A 24,218-nucleotide genomic window follows, 5' to 3' on the forward strand; every position below is an offset into this window, starting at 1 on the left:
CAGGGGGATTTCAAGGTCATTCCCAAGCCTGGGAATTCTAGGATGGGTCAGGATCTGTTGAACCCAAAATGGCTCAAATTTGCCCCAAATCCTTTTCTGGGGAATTCTGAGATGGTCCCAAACCCCCTTTGGGTTAAAATCCCAAATTTTGGGGAATTTCTGCTGCTTCAAATGGACCCGCAGTGGTTTTTCTGGGAATTCTGGGGTTATGGAATAGTTCAGTAAATGAAGGACATTTCAATAAAATACTGGGATGTTTCTGTAAAACCCTGGAATGTTTCCATAAAGTTACATAAAATCTCGATAAAATATTGGAATCTTTCCATAAAGTTTTGATGATGTCCATAAAATACTGGAGTATTTCAACAAAAATAAAATGTTGGAATATTTCACTAAAACCTTGGAATATTTCAGCAACCAAGGCCACAGAAATCCAATTAAAACGGAATTTTTCCCCTGCCCATTCCCAAAATTCCTCCAGCAGCATTTTCCCACCTTTGACTTAAAAAAACCCAGGAATTTTCTGTGGAAAAAACCAATTCTGACCCTGAAGAATTAATTAAATCCATGATTTTCCCACCCAAATCCCATGGGAATGATTTTTTTCCACAATAAAAACACCGTTTATTTATAAATCCATTTCCCTGCTTTTATTCCACATTTTCCACTCCTGTACAATTCCAAGCTGATCAATATTTTTTTTATTTTTTGATTTTATTTATTTTGAATTTTAAAATTTTTTTTTCCTGTTTTCCTTTGGGAAAAAACAAAAAAAAAAAAAAAAAAAGAAACAAAAACTCCACAAATCTTATGGAAAAACAGGTGCCAGGTGCCTCTGGAATTTGGGAATTCCAAGAATTCTTAAAATTAAAAAAAAAAAATCATTTTCCCAAAAAACATGCAAATTTCAGTAAAAAATCGGAGCTGGCAGTGAAAAATCAACCCAAATTCTTTTTTTTTTAATGAATTTTTTGGGTTTTCCATCAGTCTCAGTCCCAGATCCCGGATTTTCCGATCCTACGGAAGGCAGGGTTTTCCAGGATGGCTCTTTTTTAAAATAAAGTTGATCATTAACGATCCAGAAGGGGGAAATCCAAGGAAGAGCTGGGGGTTTCTGCCCCTCCAATGGGAATTTTTTGGGGGAGAAATTGGGAAAATCGAGGTCGGGGGCAGGAAAAGCAGCGCCAATCCCAGGAATTGCTGGCGTGGAATGGTAGAGTCACAATTCCCAAGCCAACTTCCTCAAAACTCCCTAAAATCCCTCCAAAATTCCATCGAAATTCCTGATTTCCATTTAAAAAACCCCAAAATAACGGAGTCTTCACGGCCAATCTGAAGGAACTTTCCGTGAAAACGGGGATTTTCTGGGTTAAATTCCAAAAATAAAAAAATCAAGGAAAAAAAGAACGAAAAATTCCCCAAATTATTTTGCGAGTTAAACCCAAGGATTTTTTTTTGTCTTCTTGGAAAAAAAACTGGGCACAAACGACGTCAAATTCCCACCGCTAAAAACCAGGAATTATGGTACAAGTGAGGTAAAGAAAATTCCCAAAAAATATCCACCCACGAGAGAGAATTCCAAGGAAATACCAACACAGTGAATCCAAGTTTGTTTTTTTTCTTTCAGGTTTTTTTTTTTTTTTAGATTTAAAAAAACAGAAAAAAAAAAAAAAGCCACGAAAATCCTCCCAAAAAATCAGTGGAAATGGAAAATCCAGAAAAATCCCAGAAATCCGCTGGGAACTGGGATCTCATCTGTTTGTTCCGAAAACTGGGAATGTCCTTTGTTTTGGGGCAAAACATTTGGGAACATTCTTTGATTTTGGGGCCAAAAATTGGGAATATCCTTGGGGTTTTGGGGCTAAAAAATGGGAATATCCTTTAATTTCCGGTATAATTGCTGTTATTTTTTAATAATTGGCTCTCCGAAAACAGGGAGCATCCTTTGATTTTTGGGACCATAAACAGGGAATTTTTTTTTTTAATTTTTGCCAGGCAAAAATAGGGGATATCCTTCAACCTTTGGGGAAGAAAATTGGGAATAGCCTTCTATTTCTGGGATGTGTTTGGATCTCCGAAAACAGGGAATATCCTTTGCGTTTTGGGGGCCAGAAACTGGGAACAGTCTTCCGTTTCTGTGGCCAAAAACTCGGAATATCGGTCAATTTTCGGGCCCAAAACCAGGGAACGCCGCTGTCCGTTCCGCGCGCTCCTCGGCCTCTCCAGCCCCAGGAAATTCCGGGATGAATCCGTCCAACTTTTTGTTTGTTTTTTTTTTCTTTTTTCCTGGGAATTCTCAGATTTCCATCAGCTCCAGATCCGCCTCCTCGAAGCCGTAGAAGGACTCGGCCTCGCTCTCCCCCTCGAAGAGCCGGTGCAGGATGTCGGGGTCGGCCTCGGGGTCGTCGTTTTCCGGGAATTCCGGGGACGATTCCCGGGTTTTGGCGATTTTCAGCCTCTCCTCCATGGCGGCGATCAGCTCCTCCTGCTCGTCGCCGTTGCGCCGCGGCGATCCCGAGTCTCCGGCCGGCCCCGGCAGGACGCTGGCCACCAGGAAAGATTTCCGGATCAATTCCGGGCAATTCCCGAGGATTTCCAAAGCTTCTCCCAGCCAGCCCAGCAGCAGCTGGAGCAGCGCGGAGGAGTCGGAATCGGCCAGATCTCTCGACCGTTCTTTCCACTTTTTGTGGAGGAAGTTTTTCAGGGATCTCTTGACGCACACGTCCAGGGGCTGGGCGCGGGAGCTGCAGCCGGCCGGGATGACGGCCGGCAGCGCTCCGGCCGCGCTGAGCACGGCCAGCACCTCCTCGGACAGGTGCGTCCGGTGGCAATCCAGCACCAGCATGCCTCTGGGAGCGCCGCCCCGGCACTCCGCGTGCTTCCTCCACACCCGCGCCGCCCACAGCTCCATGATCTCGTCGTCGCCGCAGCCGCTCTCCTTGGATTCCAGCAGGATGGATTCGGGAACGGCGGGCGGGCGGGGCAGGCGGCCTCTGGAGATGAGCAGGGCGGGCAGGACGCCGCCGTCGGCCAGCACGGTCAGCACCAGCTCGCACCAGGGCTCCCCGTTGCCCACGGTCTGCAGCGCGCTCTCCCTGCGCTCGCCGCCGCCCAGCACCTCCGCGTCCAGGAAGAGCGAGATCTCGTCCACGGCGGCGATCATGGCCGGCGGCAGCTCCTGCGCGTGGATCTGGCGCTGCACGAACTCGATGAAGGCCCCGGCGTTGCCCTGCATCTCCTTGGGCAGCGGGTGGGCGACGCCGCGGCGCGTGTGGCTGCTGAGGTGGTGGCGCAGCATGAACCGCACGGCCCACTCGTAGGAGATCTGGAAGCCTCCTTCCAGAGACCTCCCGATCTTCGTGGCCTTCTGGAAGAGCGTCTCCTCGTTGACCGGCAGCTGCTGCTCGCGCTGGGTCAGGACCCACTCGGCCAGCTTCTCCTCGGCCTCCAGGCTCAGGTACTTGCCCTCGGGCAGCTCGGCGCGCTCCTCGCGGCCGGCCTGGAAGCGCCGCAGCCAGCGGCGGATGCGGCGCGGAGGGTTGCGGAAATGCCGGGCCGCCTGCTCCGTGCTGGAGCACAGGGCGAAGAGCACCACGCGCAGCTTCCTGACGGACAGCGGCTCCTTCCTGCCGGGCTCGGGGGGCTCGGGGGGCTCGGGGGGCTGCGGGGGCTCAGGGGGCTGCGGGGCCGGGGGTCCCAGGGGGGCGCGGGGCGGGCTCGGCGCCTCGGCGGGGCGAGGCGGGGACGGCGACCGGCAGCGCGGCTCGGCCGCGGCGCGCCTGGAGGAGACGGAGACGGGAGAAGGGGAATTTTGGGGGGAAAGGGGAGGGGAGAAAAGGGGGAAGATGGGGAAAATGAGGGGAGGGAAGGGTGGGAAGGGGAAAGGAAAAAAATGGGGAAAAGGGGGGATGAATACAGAGAGGAAAAAAGGGGAAAAAGAAAGGGAAAAGGAGGAAAAAAAGAGGAAAAAAATGGGGAAAAGGGGGGATGAATGCGGAGAGGAAAAAAGATGGGGAAAAGGAGGAAAAAAAGGGGAAAAAAGGAAAAAAATGGGGAAAAGGGGGGATGAATACGGAGAGGAAAAAAGAAGGAGAAAAGAAGGAAAAAAGAGGAAAAAAATGGGGAAAAGGGGGGATGAATACAGAGAGGAAAAAAGGAAAAAAATGGGGAAAAGGGGGGATGAATGCGGAGAGGAAAAAAGGGGAAAAAGAAGGGGAAAAGGAGGAAAAAAGGAGGAAAAAAAATGGGGAAAAGGGGGGATGAATACGGAGAGGAAAAAAGAAGGGGAAAAGAAGGAAAAAAGAGGAAAAAAAATGGGGAAAAGGGGGGATGAATACAGAGAGGAAAAAAGGGGAAAAAAGGAAAAAAATGGGGAAAAGGGGGATGAATACAGAGAGGAAAAAAAAAAGGGGAAAAGGAGGAAAAAAGGGAAAAAAGGAAAAAAATGGGGAAAAGGGGGGATGAATACGGAGAGGAAAAAAGAAGGGGAAAAGGAGGAAAAAAGGGAGGAAAAGGAGGAAAAAAGGGGGGAAAAGGGGTTAAGGAAAAAACATGGGGAAGAAAAAGGGAATAAAAGGGGAAACAGGGTGGGAAAGGGAAGGAAAAAGGAAAACAAGAGGAGAAACAAAAAGAGAAAAAGGAAAGGGGGAAAAAAATCAGAAAAAAATTCATGGATTAGGAGGCATGAGGATAAACAGGAATTTTTGGCTTACCTGGAATGTGATATCCAAGAAGGCCCTGGAATAACACAGAATATGTAAGGTTTTTATTCCGATTCATTTGAGGTATTTTAGGTTTTTACTTCTATTTAATTTTATTTCAGAGGAGTTTGGGATTTGTGGGAATTCCTGGAAGAGCTGGAATCAAACCAAGCTCCCTCAGGAATGAATTCTGAACTTCCATCCCATTAAAAAAAAGGGCAAAATTAATTCAGTTTATTCCCAAGCTCTAGAATATGAATATTTCTTGGATTTTGGTGGGAGTTCTGTTTTTTTTCCCGTTTTCCCGGTTTTTTTCCCGGTTTTACCTTGGACAATGATGTTGCTGGACTCGTGGGAGGGGTTGAAGACCAAATGTTTGGCCATGGAGTCGCCCTCGGAGGTGACAAAGAGGCAGGAGGAGCACGAGAGCCTCACCCCGCTGGGAAATGGGGGAAAAACAGGAAAAATGGGAAAAAGGGGGAAAAAAGAAGGGGGAAATGGGGTTGAAAAGGGGGGGAAATGGCAGACAAAGGGGAAAAATGGGAGGGAAAAATGTGAAAAGGGGGAAAAGAAGGAAAAATGTGGGAGGGGGGAAAAGGAAGGGGAAAAGGGGGAAAAATAGGGGGAAAGGGGAGGAAAAAGGGAAAAAAGAGAAAATGAGGGGAAAGAAAAAGGGAGGAAAAGAGGAGGAGGAAGAAAAAGAAATAAACTTTAATTTCAGATATAAAAATTTGTCCAACCCCTCATTAATAACCAAATTATTGCTAACTAAATCACTATTATCAATGACTTATTGTTAATACTGAGATTTCTAATAATTAAATATTAAATAATAATTATTAATAATTAAAATGTAAAACTCCCCCATTCTGGAGCATAATAGGAATGGGACCCATAAATCCCAAAATCCCTGAACTTCCCCCAGAATGAAAACGGTCAGGAATTCCCAGGGGCTGAAATTGGGATTTTGGGAATTTTTTTCCATACCTGGCCGTGTAGTTCTTGAACAAAGCCAAATATTTGGGGCTTTTCCGGGGAACGTGGTTGCTGGAGAGGGAAAAAGATGGAAAAGTCAGGGATAATCTGGAGAAAGGGCTGTAAAATCAAAGAAAACACTCCACAAATAATAAAAAAATAAAAATCTGATAAAACACACAATGAATCCATATAAAATAGCCTATAAAATTCATATAAATACCCTAAAAATTAGTATAAAGTTCCCTAGAAGATTACGTCACATATCCTATAAAATAACGTATAAATCCATTGAAAATAGCCTATATAATCCATACAAATTCCCCTATAATAGCCACACAAAAGCTCATGTAAAACTCTATAATATTCCCAATGAAACTCCATTAAATCCCCTATGAAATAATATAAAATCCTCCATAAATCCATTAAAAATATCTTTAAAAAAACCCATAAAAATCACATATAAACCCATAAAAAATCCCCTACGAAACACTGGAAAACTGTTCTGGAGCCCACAATTATTCTCAAATCCCAGATTTTTTCCATCCTTGACCATGTGGTTGCTGTAGGCGTGGGAGCAGCATTTTCCCCCACCCTTTCCCCATTTTCCCCCCATTTCTCACCGTTTTCCCAAATCCCTGTGTTTTTTTCCCAAATCCCCCCGTTTTTTTCCCAAATCCCTGTGTTTTTTCCCGAATCCCCCTGATTTTTCCCAAATTCCCCCGTTTTTTCCCAAATTCCGCCGTTTTCCCCCCAAAGGCCGTACTTGATCATGTGGTTGGCGTAGGCGCGGGAGCAGCAGGAATCTCCCATTTTCCCCCCGTTTCTCACCATTTTCCCCCGTTTTTTCCCAAATCCCTGTGTTTTTTTCCCAAATCCCTGTGTTTTTTCCCAAATCCCTGTGTTTTTTCCCAAATCCCTGTGTTTTTTTCCCAAATCCCCCCGTTTTTTCCCGAATTCCCCCGTTTTGCCCCCAAAAGCCGTACTTGATCATGTGGTTGGCGTAGGCGCGGGAGCAGCAGGAATCTCCCATTTTCCCCCACCCTCTCCCCATTTTCCCCCCGTTTCTCGCCGTTTTTGCCCCGTTTTTTCCCAAATCCCTGTGTTTTTTTCCCAAATTCCCCCGTTTTTTCCCAAATTCCCCCGTTTTCCCCCCAAAGGCCGTACTTGATCATGTGGTTGGCGTAGGCGCGGGAGCAGCAGGAATCTCCCATTTTCCCCCGTTTCTCACCATTTCCCCCCCGTTTTTTCCCAAATCCCTGTGTTTTTTTCCCAAATCCCCCCGTTTTTTTCCCAAATCCCCCCGTTTTTTCCCGAATCCCCCCGTTTTGCCCCCAAAAGCCGTACTTGATCATGTGGTTGGCGTAGGCGCGGGAGCAGCAGGAATCTCCCATTTTCCCCCCGTTTCTCACCGTTTTTGCCCTGTTTTTTCCCAAATCCCCCCGTTTTTTCCCAAATCCCCCCGTTTTGCCCCCAAAAGCCGTACTTGATCATGTGGTTGGCGTAGGCGCGGGAGCAGCAGGAATCTCCCATTTTCCCCCCGTTTCTCGCCGTTTTTGCCCCGTTTTTTCCCAAATCCCCGTGTTTTTTCCCAAATTCCCCCGTTTTCCCCCCAAAGGCCGTACTTGATCATGTGGTTGGCGTAGGCGCGGGAGCAGCAGGAATCTCCCATTTTCCCCCCGTTTCTCGCCGTTTTTGCCCCGTTTTTTTCCCAAATCCCTGTGTTTTTTTCCCAAATCCCTGTGTTTTTTTCCCAAATCCCCCCGTTTTTTCCCGAATTCCCCCGTTTTCCCCCCAAAAGCCGTACTTGATCATGTGGTTGGCGTAGGCGCGGGAGCAGCAGGTGCTGTAGCGGCACAGGGAGCAGTGCACGTAGGTGGGGAAGTGGTTGGGGAAGTCGGGGATCTCGAAGCTGCACTCCAGGCACGTCTGCCGGCCCAGGCCGCCCCTGGGGCAAAAAACGGCAAAATCCCTCAAAATTCCCCAAAAACGCGGCTTTGGGAAGGCGCCTGTGGGATGGGGGAGGCGGGGAGGAAAGGGGATGGCAGGATTTGGGATGGGGTTTTGCTACAGTGAATTATTATTTACAACTAATCTATATTAGCGAACCAATATTAAATTACCAATAGTGTCAATAAATTCCAGGACGGAATTGCAGCTTTAATTCCCTGGTTTCCAGCTCCACCTTTCCAAAGCAACCTCAGAATTCACTTTTTTTTTCCCCATAATGACACGATTTTCTCCCAAAATTTCCAAACTCTTTCCCAGAAAATCACTGATGTTTTCTTCCTAGCTCTCTTGGGGACGTTACAGTGGCGGGGGAACCCCAAAATTCCAATTCTTTCCGCAAATTCCCGTCTTTTTCCTGCTTTTCCCTCGACTTTTCCAAATATTCCTACTTTTTCCAGGAAAAGCACTGACTTTATTTTCCTGGCTCTCTTGAGGATCCCATGGTGGCTGGGGAATCCCAGAATTCCCGAGTTTTCCCCAGAATTCCTGTTTTTCCCCCCGAATTCCCGTTTTTTCCCATTTTTCCCGGGAAAGCGCTGACGTTTTTTTGCCGGCTCTGCGCGGGGCGTTGCGGTGGCACAGGAAGAGGGGCTGGGGGTCGGAGGAGGGTCCCAGGGGAGCCGGATCCGGGCCCATCCCGTGGGAAGGTTCCAGCGGCAGCGAGCGGGGCTGGCCCCGGGACGCGCGGATCGTCACCTGCGGCAGCACAGAAATTGGGGAAAGGTCGGGTTTTCCACAGGGAATCCGGGCTTTGGATGAATTCCCAATCAACGCCACGAAATACCCGATTAGTTCTATGAAAAACACAATTAATTCCAGGAAATACCCCACGAATCCCAGGAAATTCCCAATTAATCCCACAAAATTCAATGAATCCCAATAAATTCCCAAGGAATCCCAGTAAATTCCCAATGAATCCCACCAAACTCCATAAAACACCCACTCAATCCCATGAACACCCCCCCAAAAAAAAATTCTCCTGCTTAATCCCACCCCTTTCCCCATCCCCACCACCCCCAGCCAACAAAAGCCCTGGGAATTTTTCTGGCAATTTTTCCGGGAATTTTCCCGGGAATTTTCCCGGGAATTGCATGCCTTGGTGCCGGGTTTGAGCCCCTCGAGCTGCTTGGGCTTGCGGAAGGTTTTGTGGTGCTGCAGCTTGTGCTCGATCTTGTCCTTGGCAAACAGGAACTGCAGGCGGCACTTGTTGCAGTGGTACACGCTCTTCTTCTGGAAAAAATTCATTAGCGTTAATTAATTACTAACTGCTTCATTAGGTATTAATTGATTATTGGTTGTTGAATAGGTATCAATTGTTTATTGAGTATTGAATGGGTATTAGAACTGAAAACTGCACTGGTTGCAGTGGTACGTGCTCTTCTTCTGGGAAAAAGCAGTAATTATTAATTCGTTATTAATTATTAATTTAATAGTTATTAAGTGGCTATCAATTGTTTATTGAGTATTGAATGGCTATTAGAACTGAAGGCGGGACTTGTTGCAGTGGTACATGCTCCTCTTCTGGAAATTATTAATTAGTTGATAATTATTAAGTAGGTATTAATGATTTCTTAGTTATTAAATAGGTATTAGTTATTAATAGGTATATTTTCCAAGGAATCCCCTGGAATTTGGGCTCACCTGGTGCCTCTTGAAGTGCTGCTGGAAGGCGCTGCCGTTCTTGAACATCTTGAGGCAATTCCCAAATCCCATTTTTTCCCATTCCCAGTTCCCACCCAAATCAGTGAACGGATTCCCACTTGCTCAGCATCCCCAACATCCCGTTCTTCCCCAGGGAATTCCCGTTTTTTCTGGGAATTCTGGCTCACCTGGTGCCTCATGAAGTGCTGCTGGAAGGCGCTGCCATTCTTGAACATCTTGAGGCAATTCCCAAATCCCATTTTTTCTCATTCCCAGTTCCCACCCAAACTCAGTTAACAGATTCCCACTTGCTCAGCATCCCCAACATCCCGTTCTTCCCCAGGGAATTCCCGTTTTTTCTGGGAATTCTGGCTCACCTGGTGCCTCATGAAGTGCTGCTGGAAGGCGTTGCCGTTCTTGAACACCTTCAGGCAGTAGGGGCACAGGAGGTGCCGCGTGTCCTCGTGGATCAGCCGGAAGTGGCTGTCCACCTCGGAGTACAGCGACGAGCGGTACTGGCACACCTGGAAAATCCGGAAAAACCCGGGATGGGGGGCGGGAAAATCCAGGGACTTGGGGCCTTTGAACAGGAAAACGGGGAAAAAATCCCGCGGTTCGGGGCATTTCGGCAGCAAGTGTGGGAAAATCCCAATTAACAGGGAAAAATTCCGTATTTTTCCATACCTGGCACGCACAGGGAATTACTCTGGGATTTCTGGGGTCGGAACTGGGAATTCCAGGTGGGAGCTTCCCATACCTGGCAGACGTAGGGCATCTCCCCAGGTTTGTGGGTGTCCTTCATGTGCTGCAGGAAGAGCGGCTCGCTCTCGAACGCCCACTCGCAGATCTTGCACTTGGCTGCCCCAAAAAACAGGGAAAAACGAGCAGAAGTTGGGAAAAATGTGGGAGTTGGAGGCGAGGGGAAAGGGAGAAGGGGGAAAAAAGAGGGAAAAGAAGAGGGAAAAGGGAGAAAGTGGAACCGGGGCTGGAGAAGTGAAACTTGGCTAGCATTTGGGGTGGATTTTGTGGTGACCTTGAGCAACTTTCCTTCCAGAAATTCCCACTAAATCCGGGAGGAAAATCCCAATTTAGGATAAAAAATTCCCAGAAAAGCATGGCCTAGTGGACCTCTAGGAGCTGTGCACGTTCTCCAGCTGGAATTGGGGCTGGAGAAGTGAAACTTGGCTGGAATTTCGGGTGGATTTTGTGGTGACCTCAAGCAAGGGGCGAGGGAGGAGCGACAATTTTCCCTGCCCGAAATCCCAACGAATCCAAGAGGAAATTCCCAAGTGAATGCCACAGAAAAGCAGGAAAAGCACTGACTGCTGGACTCGTAGGGGCTGTGCACGTTCTCCAGGTGGCACTGCAGCTGGAAGGGGGTGCTGAAGTGGCGGTAGCAGTGCTGGCAGATGGTGTGCACGTCCACCTCGCCGTTCTGCTGGTCCAGCTCCACGTGGTGCTTCATGTGGTTCATGAACCTGCAGGGATGGAATTCCCGGAGATTCCCGTTCCTCATCCCAGGAAAATGCCCTCTGCTCGTTGTTCCCAACTCGGTTCTGGGTTATTCACGGATTATTTCTGGGTAATTCCTGGATAATTCCTCACTGGGGGTTGCTCTTGAGGCGCTCAGGGCAGTGGGGGCAGCAGCACCCACATCCCACTGCCCGTCATTCCCACAATCCCAGCCCATTCCCAGATAACTCCCACAATCCCAGGTTATTCCTGGGTTATTCCCAGACAATTAATGGATAATTAAGGGATAACAGCTCACCAGATATTCTTAAACTGCTTGCTGCAGTGGGGGCAGCGGTGCTCCCATCCCACTGCCCATCACTCCCACACCATTCCCATCCCATTTTTGGGCTATTCCCAGATAATTAATGGATAATTAACGGATAACAGCTCACCAGATGTTCTTAAACTGCTTGCTGCAGTGGGGGCAGCGGTGCCCCCATCCCCCTGCCCATCACTCCCACACCATTCCCATCCCATTTTTGGGCTATTCCCACATAATTAATGGATAATTAAGGGATAACAGCTCACCAGATATTCTTAAACTGCTTGGTGCAGTGGGGGCAGCGGTGCTGCCATCCCCCTGCCCATCACTCCCACACCATTCCCATCCCATTTTTGGGTTATTCCCAGATAATTAATGGATAATTAAGGGATAACAGCTCACCAGATATTCTTAAACTGCTTGGTGCAGTGGGGGCAGCGGTGCCCCCATCCCACTGCCCATCACTCCCACACCATTCCCATCCCATTTTTGGGCTATTCCCACATAATTAATGGATAATTAACGGATAACAGCTCACCAGTTCTTAAACTGCTTGGTGCAGTGGGGGCAGTGGTGCCCCCATCCCCCTGCCCATCACTCCCACACCATTCCCATCCCATTTTTGGGCTATTCCCAGATAATTAATGGATAATTAACGGATAACAGCTCACCAGTTCTTAAACTGCTTGGTGCAGTGGGGGCAGCGGTGCTGCCATCCCCCTGCCCATCACTCCCACACCATTCCCATCCCATTTCTGGGCTATTCCCGGATAATGAATGGATAATGAGGGGCTGATGGCTCACCGGATGTTGTTCTTGAGGCGCTTGGTGCAGTGGGGGCAGCGGAAGGACGTGGGCACCCTGGGGCAGGGCGGCACGGCTGCGCCCTTGCCCCCGTCCCGCCCGTAGTAGAACTCATCCACCAGCATGATCAGCTTGGCCTGGGCGGGGTCAGCCCCACCCTCACCTGGCTCAGGTGCGGCCTTGGGCGGGGTCGGGGGCGGCGCTGGGGCCGCGCCCTGGGCAGGGGAGGGGGCCTTGGCCGAGGGCGGGGCAGGCTCCGAATCCAGGGATTTGCGTTTCTTCAGGAATTCCACCAGCTCTGGGCAGCAGTACTGCGGAAACGGGGTAATTAATGGCTGCTTGTTAATTGGGGTTGGGGTAATTAATGAGACACAGAGAGCTGGGGCTGGGATTAACCCCTGCTCATTAAAGTGGGGCTGGGATAATGAATGTGGAGACATTGAACTGGGTCTAGAATTAATCTCCACTCATTAAACTGGGTCTAGAATGAATCCCCACTTGTTAAACTGGGTCTAGAACCAATACCCACTCATTAAGATGGGTCTAGAATTAATCCCCACTCGTTAAGACAATATAGAACTAATCCCCACTCATTAAACTGGGTCTAGAATGAATGCCCACTCATTAAACTGGGTCTAGAATGACTGTCCACTCATTAAGACAGTCTAGAATTAATCCCCACTCATTTAAACTGTGTCTAGAAAGAATCCCCACTTGTTAAACTGGGTCTAAGATGAATCCCCACTTGTTAAACTGGGTCTAGAATGAATGCCCGCTCATTGAGACAGTCTAGAATTAATCCCCACTCATTAAACTGGGTCTAGAATGAATCCCCACTCATTAAACTGTGTCTAGAATGAATCCCCACTCATTAAACTGTGTCCAGAATGAATCCCCACTTGTTAAACTGAGTCTAGAATGAATCCCCACTCATTAAACTGGGTCTAAAATGAATCCCCACTTGTTAAACTGGGTCTAGAATGAATCCCCACTCATTAAACTGTGTCCAGAATGAATCCCCACTTGTTAAACTGAGTCTAGAAAGAATCCCCACTCGTTAAACTGGGTCTAAAATGAATCCCCACTTGTTAAACTGGGTCTAGAATGAATCCCCACTCATTAAGATGGGTCTAGAATGAATGCCCACTCATTAAACTGAGTCTGCAACGAATCCCCTCATTAAGATGGGTCTAGAATGAATCCCAAAACATTTGAGTGGGTGTGGAAGGAATCCCCACTCGTTAAGCCGGGCCTAGAGCTCGCCAGTCCGGGATGATGACTTACACACATGTGGCCCCGCAGCGCCTCGGTGACGCGGAACTGCGAGTCGCACTTGGGACAGACCTTGCGGCCCCCATCCTGGAAATCCAGGCTGGGAATGGGAGAGGAGCTGCCTGCAGCGGGACAAACACGGATCAGCTCCCAGCCCCACAATTCCCACTTCTCCCCTGCCCCAGACACTCGCTAATCCCGCCAAAAAATCCCAGATTCCTGCCTTTTCACAGCCTTTGTCCCACAAAGCCTCCCAAAACTCCCCATTTTTCTCTTTTCTACCCTTTATCCCAAAAGCAACTCTTGCCTCCCAAGAACCTGGAACGCCCCTTAAATCCAAGTTCTGCCTCCCGACAGCAGGGAATTCCCGGGATTTACCTTTCCGGGGCGCGGCCGAGGCCGTGGCCTCGCTGGCGGTGCCACGCTGGGCAGTGCCAGGGCTGCTGTTGGCCACGGCCAGCGCGGCGGGGCCGTGGGCCAGCGAGGGCACCGTGCCCAGCGTGTTCACCAGCTTGGCCACCTCGGGGCCGCCGGCGCTGCCGCCGCCATCGCCGGGCACGCCCGGGCGCTTCACCGTCACGAAGCTGGCGATGCTCACTGCGGGGGGAGAGGGGATTCCATGGAATTCCCAGCGGGAACTGCGGTGGGAATCCAGCCGCCTCCTCCAGCTCCCTCCTTGAGACTTCACCAAAAATGGTGTGGACAAAATTCCAGTGAAATTCCAGCCAGGAATTCCCAAACTGAACCACTTTTTTACCCAAACTGCCCCAGATTCTCCTCATCTGCAAACAAACTCTGACCCAAAAGCGAACTCGGGGCCAGCTCCCAACGCCGCCCCCCGGCTCCCGCGGATTTATTTTTCCATGAGAATTCCTGCAGGAATTTGGGCTGGGATGGGCACTCGGTCACTCACTCTGCTGGGGCGCCTGGGCCTGGGGCACGGTGCTGCGCAGGGTCAGCGTGGCCGGGATGACCGTGGCGAAGGCGTTGGTGGCCGGTCGGCCGGGCCCGGCGCTGCCCGGCCGCACCTGCGCCACCGGCGAGAACACCTGGGGAACGCCAACTGCTGGTTTAACAAACTGGGTACCTGGGGCTTAAAGACAAACAGAGATCCGTGATCCGACCCCAGTCCCAACAAAGAAATCCAGGAGAAATTTGGGATTTACAGCTTTAATCCAGGTGCAAGTAATCCTGGGTTATCAAACTGTATCTGGAATTAGTCAATCCCAACTGCTGGTTTAACAAACTGGGTACCTGGGGCTTAAAGACAAACAGAGAGCCGTGATCCGACCCCAGTCCCAACAAAGAAATCCAGGAGAAATTTGGGATTTACAGCTTTAATCCAGGTGCAAGTAATCCTGGGTTATCAAACTGTATCTGGAATTAGTCAATCCCAACTGCTGGTTTAACAAACTGGGTACCTGGGGCTTAAAGACAAACAGAGAGCCGTGATCCGACCCCAGTCCCAACAAAGAAATCCAGGAGAAATTTGGGATTTACAGCTTTAATCCAGGTGCAAGTAATCCTGGGTTATCAAACTGTATCTGGAATTAGTCAATCCCAATTGCTGGTTTAACAAACTGGGTACCTGGGGCTTAAAGACAAACAGAGAGCCGTGATCCGACCCCAGTCCCAACAAAGAAATCCAGGAGAAATTTGGGATTTACAGCTTTAATCCAGGTGCAAGTAATCCTGGGTTATCAAACTGTATCTGGAATTAGTCAATCCCAACTGCTGGTTTAACAAACTGGGTACCTGGGGCTTAAAGACAAACAGAGAGCCGTGATCCGACCCCAGTCCCAACAAAGAAATCCAGGAGAAATTTGGGATTTACAGCTTTAATCCAGGTGCAAGTAATCCTGGGTTATCAAACTGTATCTGGAATTAGTCAATCCCAACTGCTGGTTTGACAAACTGGGTACCTGGGGCTTAAAGACAAACAGAGAGCCGTGATCCGACCCCAGTCCCAACAAAGAAATCCAGGAGAAACTTGGGATTTACAGCTTTAATCCAGGTGCAAGTAATCCTGGGTTATCAAACTGTATCTGGAATTAGTCAATCCCAACTGCTGGTTTAACAAACTGGGTACCTGGGGCTTAAAGACAAACAGAGAGCCGTGATCCGACCCCAGTCCCAACAAAGAAATCCAGGAGAAACTTGGGATTTACAGCTTTAATCCAGGTGCAAGTAATCCTGGGTTATCAAACTGTATCTGGAATTAGTCAATCCCAACTGCTGGTTTAACAAACTGGGTACCTGGGGCTTAAAGACAAACAGAGAGCTGTGATCCGACCCCAGTCCCATGAAATATGGGCTTTACAGCTTTATTTGGGATTTACAGCTTTTATCTTTATTAATGATGATGATTATTAACATTATTAATGATGATCACCTGGCACAAGGGTAATGGAGCCCACCTGGCCCATGAGGTTCTGCACTGGCCACTTGACATTATTATTATTAGTAGTAGTATTATTAGCATTAGTATTAAGTGTTAATGTTGCTGTTGTTTTGTTATTTTTGGTTTTACTGTTATTATTATTGAATAATAATAATAACATTACCTGGCACAAAAAAGGGGGACGGGCTCATGGGGCTCTACACTGGCCACACCCCACCACCATCATCATTATTAGCATTATTCCCGTTACTAGCTATTGCTGAATGGCTGTTATTTGATTAATGAATTAATTACCTGGCACGAGGGTGATGGGCCGGACGGTCTGGCCCTGCTGGACGTTGAGCACGATGCCCACCTGGTTCATGGGGCTCTGCACGGGCCGGACGTTCTGCACCGGGAACCCCTGGAACCAAGGGGTGAATCAGCCCCAAAACCGTCCCAAATCAACCCAAAACCACCCCAAAGCAGCCCAAAAACAGGTTTCCCCCCTGGATTTTCCATTGAATTTGAGGGAAGGGGCTCTTCCCAGGAAAACAAAACCTCTCGAGGTTTGCAGTTTTGTTGAGCCAAACACTCAATGGGGTCCAACTCCCATCCCACAACCCCGGGGGAAAACCAGCATTAAAAAAACACTGAAAAATGGGATTTCTTTCCCCAGGAAAGAGCAGTTTTCCATGGATTTTCCACAGAATTCCTGGAAAACTCCCAGAAAAATCAAACCAAGCAATGAAGTGCAAACCCCCATCCCACAAACCCAGGCGGATTTTGGCACGACGGGAAAAGCAGCAGCAAAAAGGGAGCGAGAAACGTGAATTTTCCCAGGAAAGCGCGGTTTTCCAGGGATTTCCCGCAGCATTCCGGGCTGGGGAGCTCACCTGGGTGGTGATGAAGATGGGCTGGGTGCCCGCGGGGGGGTTGGTGCCGTGGTTGGCATTCTGCATCAGCTGCACCGGCCGCAGCAGGGGCTGAGTGACCACTGCCCCCAGGCTGGGCGCGGGGCTCTGCGCCAGCAGCAGGGACTGCCCGCCCGGCTGGACTGCGGCGTTCCCGCCTGGAAAACCAGGAACACCCGTGGGGAAAGCGGGAAAACCCTGGGGATGTGGGGGGAAATCCGTGGGGAAAGGGGGAAAACCCTGGGGATGTGGGGGGAAATCTGTGGGGAAAGCAGGAAAACCCTGGGGATGTGGGGGGACATCTGTGGGGAAAGGGGGAAAACCCTGGGGAATGTGGGGGGAAAATCTTTGGGGAAAGGGGGAAAAATTAGGGGAATGTGGGGGGACATCTGTGGGGAAAGGGGGAAAAGCCAGGGGAATGTGGGGGGAAATCCGTGGGGAAAGGGGGAAAAGCCAGGGGAATGTGGGGGGAAATCCGTGGGGAAAGGGGGAAAAGCCAGGGGAATGTGGGGGGAAATCCGTGGGGAAAGGGGGAAAAGCCAGGGGAATGTGGGGGGAAATCCGTGGGGAAAGGGGGAAAAGCCACGGGAATGTGGGGGGAAATCCGTGGGGAAAGGGGGAAAACCCTGGGGATGTGGGGGGAAATCCGTGGGGAAAGGGGGAAAACCCTGGGGATGTGGGGGGAAATCCGTGGGGAAAGGGGGAAAACCCTGGGGATGTGGGGGGAAAATCCGTGGGGAAAGGGGGAAAAGCCAGGGGAATGTGGGGGGAAAATCCATGGGGAAAGGGGGAAAAGCCAGGGGAATGTGGGGGGAAAATCTTTGGGGAAAGGGGGAAAAATTAGGGGAATGTGGGGGGAAATCCGTGGGGAAAGGGGGAAAACCCTGGGGATGTGGGGGGAAATCTGTGGGGAAAGGGGGAAAACCCTGGGGATGTGGAGGGAAATCCGTGGGGAAAGGGGGAAAACCCTGGGGATGTGGGGGGAAAATCCGTGGGGAAAGGGGGAAAACCCTGGGGATGTGGGGGGAAATCCGTGGGGAAAGGGGGAAAAGCCAGGGGGATGTGCGGGGAAAATCTTTGGGGAAAGGGGGAAAAATTAGGGGAATGTGGGGGGAAATCTGTGGGGAAAGGGGGAAAACACTGGGGATGTGGGGGGAAATCCATGGGGAAAGGGGGAAAACCCTGGGGATGTGGGGGGAAATCTGTGGGGAAAGGGGGAAACCCTGGGGATGTGGGGGAAAATCTGTGGGGAAAGGGGGAAAAGCCAGGGAATGTGGGGGAAATCCGTGGGGAAAGGGGGAAAAGCCAGGGGAATGTGGGGGGAAAATCTTTGGGGAAAGGGGGAAAAATTAGGGTAATGTGGGGGGAAAATCCATGGGGAAAGCGGGAAAACCCTGGGGATGTGGGGGAAATCTGTGGGGAAAGGGCGAAAACCCTTGGGATGTGGGGGGAAATCTGTGGGGAAAGGGGGAAAAGCCAGGGGAATGTGGGGGAAAAATCTTTGGGGAAAGGGGGAAAAATTAGGGGAATGTGGGGGGAAAATCCATGGGGAAAGGGGGAAAAGCCAAGGGAATGTGGGGGGACATCTGTGGGGAAAGGGGGAAAAGCCAGGGGAATGTGGGGGGAAAATCCGTGGGGAAAGGGGGAAAAGCCAGGGGAATGTGGGGGGAAATCTGTGGGGAAAGGGCGGAAAATCCATGGGAATATGGGGGCAAAATCCATGAGAATATGGGGAAATGTAAGTGGGAAATATGGAAAAGTCAGTGAGAAAATGGGAAACATCAGTGGGAAAAGGGGGACAGTGAGGAGGGAAAAGGGGGAAATGACCTGTGGGAGTTTTTTCCATGGAATTGTAATCCTCCACCACGGAGTCCTCGATGACGTCGCTGATTTTCTGCCATGGCTCCAGCTCCTCCTCCTCGCATTCCATGAAAAGATCCGTGTCTGCCATCCTGGAAAAATGGGGGGGAAAAGGGAATTTGGCACTAAAAAACTCAGAGGGATTTCTTTCCCAAGGGGAGGAATGGGAATAATGGGTTTGGATCGGTTTTAGATCCCAAGATTCCAAGGGAAAACAAAAGGAGATGAAAATTTTCAGGTTATTTCTTTTTTTCCCAGGGAAATCTGAGGAAAATTCCTGGATTTGACTCAAAATTGGTTTTCCCCTCCTTTCCCACTACGGAATTCCAGGTTATTTCTCTGGTTTAAAATCTCTGTATCTTTCCAAGGGAATATGTGGAATTTGGGATTAAAATCCCCAGGATTGACTCATGGAGTATTTTGCCTCTCCCACTGAGGAATTTCAGGTAACTTCATGGTTTTAAAAACTTTAAATCCAAAAAAATTAAGATTTTAAAAAATCCCAAAGGATTTTTGGTTATCCCAAAATTCCCCACTTGGAATGAGAAGCAGGAGCTTCGGTCTGGAGGCTTTTAATTAAAATTAGAACAAAAAAAAATTAAAAATCAAAATTAAAACACTTGGAGAATTCCAAGAATTTTGGTATTAAAAGAAAAATTTGCAGGGATAAAACCAAAAATTAACCAGAGCTTCCCACCCCAGGAATTCTCTCCATTGCTTCAGCTGGGGATGGGGGGAATTGTGGAAAATTTTCCTGGAATGGGGGAAAAAATGGGATTTTGTTGTCTCCCATCCCACAGGCAGAACCTTGGAATGTTCTCCTGCCTCTTCCCAAAGCACTCCTCACCTCCAGGCCTCGGGAAGCTGGAAAAATAATCCCAAAAATATCAGGAATGGATGGTTTTCCTTGGCTTTGAGGTGGATACAAGACCCAAAATAAATGTTAATAATAATTACTAATTCTGTTTAATTAACAGCCCTAAAACATCCAGGAATTTGGGAAATTCTGGGAATTTTGAGGAATTTAGGAAACAAAAAGCAAATTTCCTTTGGCACTTCCCCTTCACCTTCCCATCCATTAAAAAAACATGAAAAACTTCATCCTATTAATTAATCAGATTTAATTTGTGCCAATTAATCATTAAAAGCCTCTAAAATGCTTCATTTTTGTCTTTAAATTTTCTTTTTTCAGCACCTTTGGGAATTGTTCTGGTGAGATCCCTCCCACCCTCTGCCCACGCTGGGATCAGCTTAATCCCAATAAAATCCAGTGAATTCCAATAAAATTGTGGTTTTGGGAAGCAGGATCCCATCCCTCCCCAGCTCCCTGGCACATCCCAGCCACAGTGAATTCCAGGAAAACCTCAAACACTGGGAATTATCAGAGCAGCAGCCTCGGGGGATTTTTGGGATGGAATCCCAAATCCTGCTGGAGGGGGGGAACTCCTGTTCTCCTGAGCCTCTCCCAGGAGTTCTGGGATCCTGGCTGGGGCAGGGGAGAAAATGAGGAGTTTTCCCATTTTTTGCTGCTTGGATCCGGGCAGGATGAGAGGATGGAGCCGTTCCTGAGGGTGACACTGGAGGGACAGGACAGGGACGGGAAAAACTGGGAAGAGGGGTGGGATGGTGAGCCCAAATCCCTGAGGAGAAGGTTGGGATCCCAATCCCAGATCCCTGAGGAAATGGATGGGACAGAAATCCCAGAACCCTGAGGAGAAGGTTGGGATCCCAATCCCAGATCCCTGAGGAAATGGATGGGATGGAAATCCCAGAACCCTGAGGAGAGGGTTGGAATACCAATCCCAAATCCCCGAGGAGGAGGGCTGGGATCCCAATCCCAAATCCCTGAAGAGATAGGTGAGATCCCTGAGGAAGAGCGGTGGGATGGCAATCCTGGATCTCTCAGGAAAAGGTTGGAACACCAATCCCAAATCCCCGGGATGGAAGGCTGGGATCCCGATCCCAGATCCCTGGGATGGAAGGCTGGGATCCCAATCCCAAATCCCCAGTGTAGAAGGCTGGAATCCCGATCCCAGATCCCGGGATGGAAGGCTGGGATCCCGATCCCAGATCCCGGGATGGAAGGCTGGGATCCCGATCCCAAATCCCCGGTGTAGAAGGCTGGGATCCCAATCCCAAATCCCCAGTGTAGAAGGCTGGGATCCCAATTCCAAATCCCGGGATGGAAGGCTGGGATCCCAATCCCAGATCCCGGGATGGAAGGCTGGGATCCCAATCCCAAATCCCAGGGTAGAAGGCTGGGATCCCAATCCCAAATCCCCGGGATGGAAGGCTGGGATCCCAATCCCAAATCCCAGGGTAGAAGGCTGGGATCCCAATCCCAAATCCCCGGTGTAGAAGGCTGGGATCCCGATCCCAGATCCCGGGATGGAAGGCTGGGATCCCGATCCCAGATCCCGGGATGGAAGGCTGGGATCCCGATCCCATATCCCGGGGTGGAAGGCTGGGATCCCAATCCCAAATCCCCGGGATGGAAGGCTGGGATCCCAATCCCAGAATAGAAGGCTGGAATCCCGATCCCAGATCCCGGGATGGAAGGCTGGGATCCCGATCCCATATCCCGGGGTGGAAGGCTGGGATCCCGATCCCAGATCCCGGGGTGGAAGGCTGGGATCCCGATCCCAGATCCCGGGGTGGAAGGCTGGGATCCCAATCCCAAATCCCCGGGATGGAAGGCTGGGATCCCGATCCCAGATCCCGGGATGGAAGGCTGGGATCCCAATCCCAGAATAGAAGGCTGGGATCCCAATCCCAAATCCCGGGATGGAAGGCTGGGATCCCAATCCCAAATCCCGGAATGGAAGGCTGGGATCCCGATCCCAGATCCCGGGATGGAAGGCTGGGATCCCGATCCCAGATCCCGGGGTGGAAGGCTGGGATCCCAATCCCAGAATAGAAGGCTGGGATCCCGATCCCAAATCCCCAGTGTAGAAGGCTGGGATCCCGATCCCAATCCCAGAATAGAAGCCTGGGATCCCGATCCCAGATCCCCGGAATGGAAGGCTGGGATCCCGATCCCAAATCCCCAGTGTAGAAGGCTGGGATCCCAATCCCAGATCCCGTGGTAGAAGGCTGGGATCCCGATCCCAGATCCCCGGAATGGAAGGCTGGGATCCCACATCCCTGCGGCCGCGGGCTCCCCCCGCTCCCGGCGCTGGACAGGGGCACTCACTCAGCGAAGGTGAAGCACCAGCAGGCCAAGGATGATGGGGGGTGGTCTCACCCTGCAAACCGCTGAGCCCAGACCCTCCCCTTTTCCTTAACCTCCCCTAAAAACCGGGAAAAGGCCGTTTCTCCCGAGAACTCCGGGAAAAGCCACACACACACACACACACACACACCCTCAGCGTATTGTGGCGGCTAAGAAAGAGAGCGAAAAATAATCCCCGTGCCCAACATGGCCGCCCACCAGCCAAGCGGCGCCGCCAAAGAGAGGAGGGGGCGGCAGCACCGGGAAAGGACGGACACGACCGCCCCTTCCTCATCGCGGCGGTGGCGACCGGGGGGAACCGTGAGGGGACCGGGAGGGGACCGTGAGGGGACCGGGAGGGGACCGTGGGGGAACCGTGAGGGGACCGGGAGGGGACCGGGAGGGGACCGGGAGGGGACCGGGAGGGGACTGTGAGGGGACCGGGAGGGGACTGTGAGGGGACCGGGAGGGGACCGGGAGGGGACCGGGAGGGGACCCTGAGGGGACCGGGAGGGGACTGTGACGGAACCGTGAGGGGACCGGGAGGGGACCGGGAGGGGACCGTGAGGGGACCGGGAGGGGACCGGGAGGGAACCGTGGGGGAACCGTGAGGGGACCTTGAGGGGACCGGGAGGGGACCGGGAGGGGACCGTGAGAGAACCGTGAGGGGACCGTGAGAGAACCGTGAGGGGACCGGGAGGGGACCGTGAAGGGACCGGGAGGGGACCCTGAGGGGACCGGGAGGGGACCGGGAGGGGACCGTGAGGGGACCCTGAGGGGACCGGGAGGGGACCGGGAGGGGACCGTGACGGAACCGTGAGGGGACCGGGAGGGGACCCTGAGGGGACCGGGAGGGGACCGGGAGGGGACTGTGACGGAACCGTGAGGGGACCGTGAGGAAACCGTGAGGGAACCGTGAGGGGACTGTGAGGAAACCGTGAGGGGACCGTGAGGGGACTGTGAGGAAACCGTGAGGGGACCGTGAGGAAACCGTGAGGGGACTGTGAGGAAACCGGGAGGGGACCGTGAGGGACCGGGAGGGGACTGTGAGGGAACCGGGAGGGGACCGTGAGGGGACCGTGAAGGGACCGAGAGGGGACTGTGAGGGGACCGTGAGGAAACCGTGAGGGGACCGTGAGGGGACCGTGAGGGGACGCCGGTGCGGCGTGGGGAGGGTGCGCGGAGGGAGCGGCGGCGCGGCCGCATCACCGCCGCCCCCTCCCCTGAGCGCGGCCGCTTCACCGCGCCCCCCGGGCTGCGCGCGGATCCCTCCGCGCCCCTCCGCGCCCGCCCGGGCCCGGCGGGAGCGGCCGCGGCTCCTCCCCGGCCCCTCCTCGGCACCGCCAGCCCTCCCTCCTCCTCCTCCTCCTCCTCCTCCTCCTCCCGCCGCCACCGCTTTGTGTACGGCGCGCTCCGGCCCTGCCGCCCCCCCGCACTTCATTCCCCCCTTCTCCCCCATTCCCGGGCGGCTCCAGCCGGTTCCACCGTCTCCGATCCCCCCCTCTCCCTTCATCCCCGTCCACACCGCCGCCACTCCCGGGGGGCTCCGCCGCCTTCATCCCCCCACCCCCCTTCCCCGCGCCCCCCGCCTCACCTTCCTCAGCGCTGCCGCCGCTCGCTCCTACGGGGCTCCGCCGCTCTCCGGGCGAGGCGACCCGCAGGGCGCGGGGGCAGGTGGCATGAGACCCCCCCTTCCCCCCCCCACTTGGCGGGATGCTGAGGAGGAGGATGAAGACGGTGATGAAGAAGGAGGAATTATCCCTGGCTATGCTCGCCCTCTGTACGTTCTGCCGGGGGGCGGCTCCGTGCTTGGCGTGCGTGTGGGTTTTTTCCGCCCCCCTCCCCTCCTCTACTTCCCCCCTCACGGAAAAGGGGGGGATAAGAAAAAAAAGGTCGTCGGGCCCGGCGGGCTGATACAGGCGCGCGGCGCCCGCAGCCGCACCACACACACCACACACACACAAAAAGGGGACCTGGCCGGCGGAGGGATACCGCTGACGTCACTTCCTGCTGCGCGCAGTGACGTCACGGGGCCGGGCCCTGGGGCGGCTGAGGGAGGGAAGGGGACGGGCGGGAAAATGGCGGCGCCGGGTCGCGACCCCCGCCCGCTCCCCGCGGGTCCTCCCCTCACGGAGCCGCCGCTGCCGCGGTGCCGAGCGGGCTCCGAGGGCTGAGGCCTTGGGGAGCGGCGGGAGGAGCGGCCAGCGCTGCCGAGCGGGAGCTGCGGGCCGGCGCCCCGCGCTGGGAGCGGGCGGCCCGAGAGCCCCTCAGGGCCGGGCGGGCTGTGAGGAGCGGCCAGCCCACACAGCTGACGGGTGCTCGGGGTTCCCCGGACAAAATTTCCTACCTGAGGCCAAATCGTCCAGCTGACGGCGAAAATTCTCCACCTGAGGGCAAAAATCTCCCACCTGGGGCAGGTGTTGGCCTTACCTGGATGGGTTTTGGGGTCAGCCCTCCCTGAAAACCCCAGGCGGGGCCCTGGCCAAAATCTCTCACCTGAGACCAAAAACTGTCCACCTGAGCCAGCCCCAAGATGAAGTACAACAGCCCAAAATGGGCGGAAACAGCCCCAAAAATGAGGTAAAGCATCCCAAAAAGGGGGGAAACAGCCCAAAAAGTGAGTGAGAAACAGCAAAAATTGGAAAAATAAATAATTTAAATGTTTTCAATAATA

The 24,218-nt window shown here is 52.1% G+C and overlaps 1 protein-coding gene across 1 annotated transcript; it reads right to left on the reverse strand.

Moving 5' to 3' along the window:
• Nucleotides 1-635: 635 nt before the first annotated feature.
• Nucleotides 636-23,526, reverse strand: LOC110482669 (pogo transposable element with ZNF domain). Its single transcript, XM_077790556.1, is given in 19 exon segments — nucleotides 636-3,652; nucleotides 3,725-3,779; nucleotides 4,713-4,737; nucleotides 5,027-5,139; nucleotides 5,688-5,747; nucleotides 7,483-7,623; nucleotides 8,227-8,381; nucleotides 8,781-8,915; nucleotides 9,704-9,850; nucleotides 10,084-10,184; nucleotides 10,650-10,804; nucleotides 11,908-12,218; nucleotides 13,192-13,297; nucleotides 13,569-13,809; nucleotides 14,018-14,272; nucleotides 15,875-15,983; nucleotides 16,456-16,631; nucleotides 18,301-18,425; nucleotides 23,139-23,526. Coding segments are annotated over 18 exon segments (3,765 nt in total). The 5' UTR covers nucleotide 18,425; nucleotides 23,139-23,526; the 3' UTR covers nucleotides 636-2,296.
• Nucleotides 23,527-24,218: the final 692 nt, after the last annotated feature.

Source organism: Lonchura striata, unplaced genomic scaffold (assembly GCF_046129695.1).
Source record: "Lonchura striata isolate bLonStr1 unplaced genomic scaffold, bLonStr1.mat Scaffold_106, whole genome shotgun sequence".
In the NCBI taxonomy this organism is placed as follows: domain Eukaryota; kingdom Metazoa; phylum Chordata; class Aves; order Passeriformes; family Estrildidae; genus Lonchura; species Lonchura striata.